The sequence below is a fragment of the Camelina sativa genome, chromosome 5, assembly GCF_000633955.1.
Source record: "Camelina sativa cultivar DH55 chromosome 5, Cs, whole genome shotgun sequence".
Classification (NCBI taxonomy): domain Eukaryota; kingdom Viridiplantae; phylum Streptophyta; class Magnoliopsida; order Brassicales; family Brassicaceae; genus Camelina; species Camelina sativa.
The window spans coordinates 9,581,568-9,591,233 of NC_025689.1; the positions used below are offsets into that span (position 1 = coordinate 9,581,568).

Here is a 9,666-nt window from a genome sequence, read left to right on the forward strand (position 1 = left end):
CCAACAACTTTGCCCGTCCCAACAGTGGGTCCAGCAGACCCCTCAAACCCTTATGTGTCATCGAGAATCTGACCCTCTTCCACTATAACCCGACCCTCTTTAAGAGGACCAGAAACCTAAGCATCCTGATCAATGGGTACTGCCGCACCTTCAGACTCCTGGAAGAAGGATTTCCTGACCTGTCGATGCTTTCTTTGCTCAAAAGCTGTCCCCCTGACCTCCTCCGAAATCAATGGCAACATAGAGCCCTGCCATTGACGAGGCTGTCCCCGAACCAATCCATTCCTCCCTCTCTGATCCTGCGTACCCGAACTGGAGGCTCCCTTGGAGAAACCCTTCTACCGCGATGAGTCACCCATGCCGTGCTTAGACCGAGACCGTGAATCACCAAACTGGTGTCCATTATTTCCTTTGGATGACCCAGCCTGACCCGTATTTCTCCTCCCCCAACCATGACCGCACCCTTATAACTCATAAATTGGGCTTTCTCATTCTTATCCACCCTAACCATCGAAACACCTTGAGCTACACCTTTAGCTACTGGGCAGACAGTTTCATCATGGCACAGACTGAAACATTTCTTACACCAACCATTGAGTTTCTCATAGTCAAGCTTGACAATTGTAACTTCTCTATCAAAAAACTCAATATCAAGTTCAAAACAGATAGGCTTTCGATCATAACCTGCACCCTCCCACAGCCAATATCAACCGTTTCAACCACCCCCAAGTCTGATCCAATATCGCGGAAAGTGGGCTCTGCCCAAAACTGGATGGGAACATCAAACACCCGGATCTCGAATTTCAACGACGATGGATAAGCAGGATCCACCATTGGAGTCCACTGCACCAGAGACACCATCCAGGAATCAAAGTGAAACGCCTCCATTGACAAAACCTCGATGATGTCAGCTTCCTCATCAAAGTCAAACTGGAATTTACCAGAGCCGAGATCAACACCAACACTTTCCCTTCTACCTGCCAAATGCGCGGGAACATGATCAACAAAGCTTTCATGTCTTGAATATGTGGGTTGAAACACCTCCCACTGACCATCTTCGAATAACCAGCAATAAGCGCAGAGTTGTCAAAATAAGAAATCTTGACCCTACGCCTTGGTCTTGCCTCACCCTCTTTCTCACCCAATACATCCTTCCCCAGCAGATTCGCTTGTGACATCGTTACCCGAGTGACAGCACGACAACGAAAAGGAGACAGAGAAAGCAAAATCAAGTTGGTATGCCAACAAAGAGAGATAAGCGAAGGATGCCTCACTACAACAAACCCCATAACCGTTTTATAGAAGAAGCCAGACCAATATAGCAAGCAAACCAGATCAACCAAAATATGAAAAAGCATCTGCTCAAACTCCCGAATCTGCAAGAATCCCCCAAAGAAGGAAATAATCGCCATCCCAAACCATGAAGTGAAGATTCTCGAATCCTTAGACTAAACAATTAACCAATATAACCAGCAAGGGCTGATGATCCCAAATCCCATCAAAACCCTCTCGAATCGCTTCCCCAGATGCCAAAATCTGAGAGAACCCGCAAAGATTCCCCCCAGACAGGTAAACAAAAAAAGAGATTGAAAACCAAATCCTTGGACGATTCTCTCAAAACACCAGCAATGACCCCACATCCGCGAAATTTCAATCCCATCACAAGGATAAACTCCGAAAAGGAAACCAAATGACAGGATTGAAAGCCATACCATTCCCCAAATCTCTAAAACTATCCGGATCGGCATCCCAGCTGCGAGATTTGAGACTCAATCGCCCAATCAAACCCAAACCTTCGCCCATACCATAGAACCGTATCCCTTGTAATCCCGAGAAACCCCCAATCACCCACCAGACACAGAAACGAGATCATGGATGGGTTAAAACCCTAATTTTATATTATCTTATTACTTCAAAACATTATAAAACACAGGTTGGATCTAAATTGCAAATAAGAATATCGTCTGGGCAAAATTTGCAAAACTCAAAACTTCAAAAAGATGTAAAATATCATTGTTGTCAGATTAAGGTGCCACTCGACACTATCGTAGTGTCGCTCGACACCTACACTAATTTTGTTCTCCAAATTCGCTTTTTCTCTAAATGCTCCAAAGTGCTCCAAATCACTCCTAACTGTTCCGTTATACTTCAGTATGTGCTAAATAGCTCATAATCCTACAAAGACTCAAAAAGACCTTAAAAAGAAACCAAAAGACTCTAAAACACAACTTATATCATGGTTAACAACAATAAAAACCATGATATATCAGCAAGATCATCATATGATGCATGGGTATTATCAACATTAAGTACAGATGATCCTACGTTTTCACGTTACTAGAAGGTGAATATTATTTTATAGATTTAAGCACAATGTAATTCTAGATATTTTTGATGGTGAACAACAACAATGGCGGACCCAGCAAAAATTATTAGTGATGGCAGATTGTCACTAAGTGGAGTCGGAGCCTCCACCTTGATCATATTTTAAGTTGCTCCCAAACCATTTTGCCACCTATTCCTTTACCTAGTGTAAATTTGTTACATATTTGCCACCACAAACCATAATGTGAGTCTACTCCTGAACAACGACAATTTAAATATATAACATGCATCATGTCGTTTCAAAACAAATATCCGAGTCTGGTAGAAAATTAAATGGTGTGAAATGAATCTCAAAATCCATAAATTACATAAATCGATTATGTAATATCTCCCTTTCCTCTTTCGAAATACATGTGTATAGATGTCAATTTTGGGGCTTAGAGTTTGGTCATGTTTGGGAGGCTGTCGCTGTGACTGGTTTTAAACGACAGAGTTTTGATTTTTTGTTTTTTTTTTGTAAGCTGGATTGTGTCGTTAATGGAAGAAAAAGGTAGAATAGTACAGATCTGTAAATTGCTGGTAATGGTAATTTGATTTAGGTTTATAGATCAGCAAAATAAAAAAGGAGCGACAGTCGCTACAATAGAATTTAAGAAAGAATTGAAAGACAAATTATAAGAATAACTCTCTTATTGCTTAAGAAAAATAACTCAAAAACTTAAGCTCTCTCTCTTACAAATCCCTCTCTCTCTCTCTCTCAAAGCTCACAACTCATAGGTTATGCTACATCTTAGCATCTCCTTATATATAATACTCCTAAGTATATTTTCCTAATCTTAAATGGAAAACTTCTTATTTTTTAACTTCCTATTACATTTAGATATCTCCTAAATATAATCTCCAATTTCCATTTCACTTTGGTTAGCTTGATCTCCAAGCTTATTTCAAGCTTACTCCAACATTCTCGCTCCTAAGCTTGAAGTCTTCTCCTCCAATGTCCTTAACACCAATGAGTTCTCTCATTTCCTTGTACTTGATTCTTCTGAGAGCTTTTGTCAAAATATCCGCCTTTTGTTCATCTTCGGGAACATGCTCAACCTCAACTTGTCCATTCTCAACACACTCACTTATGAAGTGATATCTCGTGTGTATATGCTTACTCCGACCATGGAACACCGGATTTTTAGTGAGAGCAATTGCAGATTGATTATCTATTCGGATCACTACCTTACCACTTGGTATCTCGGTGATTTCACTAAGTAACTCCTGGAAGCATATCGCTTGTCTAGCAGCCTCAGTAGCCACCATGAATTCCACCTCACACGACGATAAGGCCACCGTCCCTTGCTTATGAGAGCACCAAGAAATCAGACTGTTTCCAAGATAAAACAAGTGACCTGTTGTGCTCTTACCATCGTCCGGGTTTATGTTATGGCTGCTCTTGAACTCTGGGGAAATCACATCCCACCAATTACGTCGGTCAAACACCTAACCGACCTTCGTCAAAAGCACGGAGTACCTCCAAACGTGGAGATGGTACTTCGTTCCGACGATCCGTTCACCCTGGAGACTGTCCCTCCGGGATTTTGCTGCGCATACACCACGTACTTTGAAAGATGTGGGCTCGTGTTCCCCATCCAGAGGATTATTTTACAGATCCTCCAACGCCTCCGGATGGCGTTTCCCCAGATGTGTCCAAATTTTGTGCGACACGTCATGGGAATATACGTCAGAGGTCGTGAACTCGGACTCGAACTCGGGGTGGATGACATCCTTCGATTGTACCACATCAAACATAATTCTGGATTTCCCGGGACGTTCTATACATGTCGTCGCCGTGGCCCGTAGATAATCCAGGCGCTTCCCGGAAAGGATGAGCAATGGAGGGAGAAATACTTCTACTTCCATGTTACTCCGGCATCGGTGGGAGACTTCAATTTTGCTCGTCTTCCGACCCAATGGGCCGTTTGTGTTGGTCAGAATGACCTCTTAGTCACCTGTAGTCCTCCGTCGTTGTCGTAACTGTGATATTCATGCTACCGTACTTATGTTTCTTTATATATATATATATTTTTTGCATGACAGATTCCGAAGAACCCCCGAACACGTCGGCGACCCAAGCACTAACCGAGATGTTGCAAGCAGGAGAAGTTAGGTGGAGTTCGTTTACGCGAGCCCGAAATGTAGCAGCTCTCAACGCCCCAATAGCTCAAACCGTTCCTGCCCCGGTCCCAACTGTCCCCGTTGTACATCTGAACCCGCTGCCCCTTGCTGAACAAGCAAGGAGTGAAGGTGCGGACAACTCCCTCATTCATAGAGGTAGCGATCCTTCCTTTTCTAGTTATGATTCCTCATAGTCAAAAGATTCCGAGAGAAGAGAACAATTCAAACCCCCTCCTTTTTTTTTTTCTACGTGATCAGATTTTTTGAGTTCATCTGCGACTTCCACCCCCTACGCGCCATGGTCAGGAAGCCATCACTTCGCGAACTGAGAGAGCAGTCACAGCCATCTTGGAGGGTCCAAGCCGGTGACGTCGACGCAGCGTTGGCCTCCGCCCTTCGCGCTGTTCAGCCTACACCATCTCCGGTAGGCAGTGAGGAGGTCAACCAAACCCTAGTGGCCCCGGCTGGTCCCTCTGGTCCAGCCAAGGAGGTAATGATTGTTAGCTCGCAATCAACTCATGGTGAGCCGTCCCCGATGCCAAAAAGGGCCCGTAACGACAATTCCCAGGTCCCTGAGGCGAGGAGCCGTGAGAGTCGAGGAAGTCACTCCGCAGGGGGTAACCCCGAAGCCCCCGCAGGCGATCCGGTTGCCTCGGGGAATGGCTCATCGTCGAGCCGCCCGTACCATTGGAGGTTTGCTTACTCCCGGGATTTCCCTGCGGTGGAAGACTATCTTGGGATGGCCACCCTCTTTCGGTACTTGAAGACCGCCAACTGCCAAGTCCCGTTGGTGAAAGACCTCGCCGAGAGGGAGGCCTACATCGAAGCGATGGCGGCTCATGCAAGGGTAAGCTGAATTGGAGTACCGCTGTTCGGACCCAATTATGCTTTCCTTTATTTGTTTTTCCCTTTGACACAAGTACCGTGTTCATTTTTCATTTACTTTTGGTTTGCTTGCAGTCCGCGGCCGCTGACAACAAGCTGGTGGCGCTTTATGAGCGGAGGCTGAAGGACACCCTGCAGGCTGCTGAGCTAGAGAACACGACGAGGGTGGTTCATGAGCTCACGACGGCTCTCAAGGCTGCGCAAGAAAGGGAGGGAGCTGCGAACAACAAGGTCGCGCCCATGGAAGATGAGATCATTTCCTTGAGGAGTGTTCAAGACAGGCTACTTTCCGTCAAAGCTGACCCCTCCTCCGCCAAGGATGCTCAAGCGAAGACAACAAAAGATCGGGACCTCCTGCAAAAAGAGAACCGATGGCTGAAGGAGAAAGCGGCGGGGGCTGACCAGCGGTACGCGGAGGCGACTCGTCAGGCAGTTCGTGACGCCAAGGAATGGATGTCTCGAGACTACCGGGCGGTTTTGGATTCCGTGAAGAGCAAATGGGAAACGAAGAAGGAGCAGACCGCAGTTGAATGCGATCTTGCAGAGATCGAGTCCAACCTTCTCCTGATTAAGCAGATCGACGAGGGGAGGACGTCGGTTGCGGAGGAAGTGCAGGTCCTCGAGACTCAGCGGGCGGTCCTTGCGGTTAGGTCCAATTCCTTGATGGTTTAATTGCGCTTATGGAGGTCGATGCCGGAACGGGAGTCCTGCGTGGTCTGAATGAGCACGGGAGCAACATGAGCGCTGCAGTGGATCCGGAGGCCGGAACGAGGGAGGAAGACGTTTGATTTATGTTCTTTACGCCTTTATTTCGTTTTATTTATAGACTCTGAATCGTTTTCCCTGGAGGGCTTTTATCCTGAACTTGACTTGCTTGCCTGGGAAGGCATTTAAATCCTTTTTTTTGTTTAGTTTGGTTTTTCGGACTTACTTCGAATGCGTGAATTTTATCATCACTTTTTATTTTCTTCGGCTGCCTGATCAAACACGCACCTAGCGAGGGCGGACGTGCGAGAGGTAGGTTCTGGGGAACCTTAACCGGGGATCCGCTGTATCAGTTCTGAAAAGCTCGTAATCAAACGAGTCGTTCGAGCATGGAGATCCCTGGGGGATTCGGAAGTGTTTCGAGTTGGGTAGCAGGATAATCTTTATTTCCGCGTGAAGTTGTGGCGTTAGATCCGTTATTGTTGAAGAGGTGTTCGGGCGATTCGAATTGACCTAACTTGGGTAGCGAGGTTATTTGAAACTCGCATGCGATGCCCAGGGGCGTTTTTGTTGTTTGTCTGTTTTGCTTTCGAACTGTCTTACTTCATCTTGTGATTGGCAAAAATTACTTAATGTTAAAGTAATGCAACGCTTATGAGCGAATCTGGTCATGGTGCCAGGCTTGCATGTTGCTAGGGTGGTTATAGATGTGGAGGAAATTATATTGGAGAGGTGGCTGCGCTCGAGGGATCGAGCTGCCTACGTACCCCGTAAAGGGCTCAAGCCAAATCGTAGTTCGGTTATTATCAATACTTATTAGAAGTATTTCTTGAGGTTCATGACGTTCCAAGGTCGGAGCTCGGCTTTACCGTTGCTCTCGTCTTCGAGGCGATAAACGCCATTGCGAACGTCTTCGATAATGCGGAAGGGTCCTTCCCACTTGGTCCCCATTTTCCCAGCGTTCTTCTCCTTTCTATGATCAAACACCTTACGGAGCACTTGATCCCCAAGGATGAAATGCCGAGGCCGGATCTTCTTCGAGTTATAGAAGCGGGAAATGGTATTCTGGTAGTTTTGAACTCGCACGTAAGCTTGTTCTCTTTTCTCGTTAATGATGGCGAGGTTATCACGTAGTGCTTCGCTGTTCACCTCCTCATTTTTGAGAGAAAAAACTCGGCGGATACTACCCACGGAAATTTCTGCCGGTACTACGGCTTTGATCCCGTAGGCTAGGGAGAAGGCGGTTTCGCCGGTGCTACCACGATGCGTAGTCCGGATGGCCCAAAGGACCCCGAGGAGCTGGGCATCCCAACCGGACTTTGCAGCGGCCAGACGGCGCTTGAGGCTGTGTAAGATCAGTTTGTTGGCGGCCTCGCCTGCCCGTTTCCTTGGGAATATCGAGGGGTGGATGGAGTTAACCGTATACCCTAGTCATCGCAAAATTTTTGAACTGCGGAGGACACCACGTTCGTTCCGTTGTCGGTTACGGTCTCGTAGGGGATTCCGTGTCGGCATATCACGTTTTTCCAGAGGAAATCCTTCACGTTCTCCCTCTTAATGGACTGGTAGGATTCGGCCTCGATCCATTTAGTAAAGTAATCGGTTACAACCAATAGGTTAGTAACACGTCGCTTTCCCGACTGCTCGAGAGGTCTAATAGCATCCATTGGCCACCGCATGAAGGGGTAAGGAGCAGAGACCGAGCTCATCGGCTCAGCGGGCTGGTTGATCATGGGTGCATGACGTTGACTGGGGTCACACTTTTTGGCGTGCTCGTCACAGTCCGCGAGCATGGTCGGCCAGAAATATCCCTGCCGTTTTATTCTGAGGGCCAGTGATCGCCCTCTGGAATGATTCCCACAGAGACCCTTGTGAGCCTCTTTCATGATGCTGAGGGTTTCATTCCCGTGTACTCACCTGAGATAAGGTCCGTAGATGCATCGCTTATACAGCTCTTCGCTGATGATGCAGAACCTTGCGTTTTGAGCTTTGAGCTTACGCGCTTGCCATCGGTCCTTGGGGGTGGCTCTGTTTGTGATGTAATCGCGAATCGGGACATGCCAATCCGTTTCTGGTTCCGTTTCCTGCTCATCTCAGGAGATAAGATCGTCTAGAAGCTCAACGTCCCGGTCGGGTGCCCGCTCGGGTCCTTCCTCGTCGGGGCCGGTTCTGACCTCAACTTGGTGGACGCTTTGGGCTTTAAAGGGGATAGAGATGCTAGGTTCGTCTATGTCTTCGACGGATATGTCTCGTTTGTCTGAGGGGTCGGACGTGGAAGCCAGCGCGGCGAGGGCGTCAGTGGCCGAGTTCTCTCCCCGGGGAGTTTTCGTAAGTTCAAACGATGAGAATTGCTCCGCCATCGATGGAACGATTCGGAGGTCGGCGTCTATCCGTTCACAGTTTGTGTCGTAGTTTCTGTGGTATTGGCTGGTGACGAGTTTGTGTCACAGAATGTAGTGAGCTCCTTAACTCCTACACATAATGCCTGCCGGAGACCGCCTATTAGGGCTTCATACTCGGCCTCATTGTTTGAGGCTGCGAACCCGAGTCGGAAGGACTGTTCGATGATTTCATTGGTCGGGGATACGAGTCGAATTCCGATCCCGCATCCCTGCCTGGATGATGCTCCGTCCGCGTACAGTGACCATCTCTTGGATCGGTTTTTGGTGCATTCGTTGGTTGCGGCGAGCTCGATTACGAAGTCAGCGAGGACCTGTGCTTTGGCGCAGGTCTTATGTCGGTACTCGATATCGTATTCGCTGAGTTCTATAGCCCATTTGGCTAGTCTGCCCGATTTGCTGGAACTGTGGAGGATGGTCCGAATGGGCTGAGACGTCATCACCACGATTGTGTGTGACTGGAAATAGAGGCGTAGCTTGCGGGCTCACATCACGAACGCCAGGGCTAGTTTTTCCATGGCGGGATACCGTTTTTCAGCGTCGACCAGGGTTTTAATGACGTAGTAAATGGGTTTCTGCTCTCCCTCGTGTTCCCAAACCAGTACCCCGCTTACTGTGGAGTCAGAAACGGCAATGTAGAGAAAGAGATGTTCCCCATCCGCTGGCTTCGAGAGGACGGGGGGCTCGGTGAGGTACTTTTCAGTTCTTAGAATGCTTCCTCACACTTGTCATCCCACACAAATTTTAAATTACCTTTCAGCAACTGATAAAATGGGAGGCAATGGTCCGTAGATCGCGCGATGAATCGGTTCAGGGTTGTCAGTCTTTGTACCTCCCGAGTTGTCTTTAGCGAAGGCATCTCGAGGAAGGTCGCGATCTGTTTTGGGTTCGCTTCGATCCCGCGTTCCGTGACCAGAACTCGCCGGATGCGACCCCGAACATGCATTTGGTCGGGTTGAGTTTTATCCCGTACAGGTTCAATATTTTGAAACATTCTTTGAGTTGAGAGACGTGATCCTGCTCGCGCATTGACTTGACGAGCATATCGTCGATATACACCTCCATAGTTTTTCCGAGGTGTTCGGCGAACATCTTGGTGACAGCTTGTCCTGTGGGAAGGTTGTTAAAGGGTGAGGACCAGGGTTCGAGGAACGCCTGGCGCACCAATAACCTACTAGTGGATTGGGAT

General features: G+C 47.7%; 1 protein-coding gene across 1 annotated transcript; it reads right to left on the reverse strand.

Moving 5' to 3' along the window:
* LOC109132831 lies at window positions 6,895-8,438 on the reverse strand. Its single transcript, XM_019245254.1, has 4 exons — window positions 8,253-8,438; window positions 7,996-8,162; window positions 7,540-7,923; window positions 6,895-7,465 (listed from the first exon to the last, which is right to left on the reverse strand). Exons 1-4 carry the CDS (start codon window positions 8,436-8,438, stop codon window positions 6,895-6,897), a joined length of 1,308 nt encoding a protein of 435 aa, XP_019100799.1.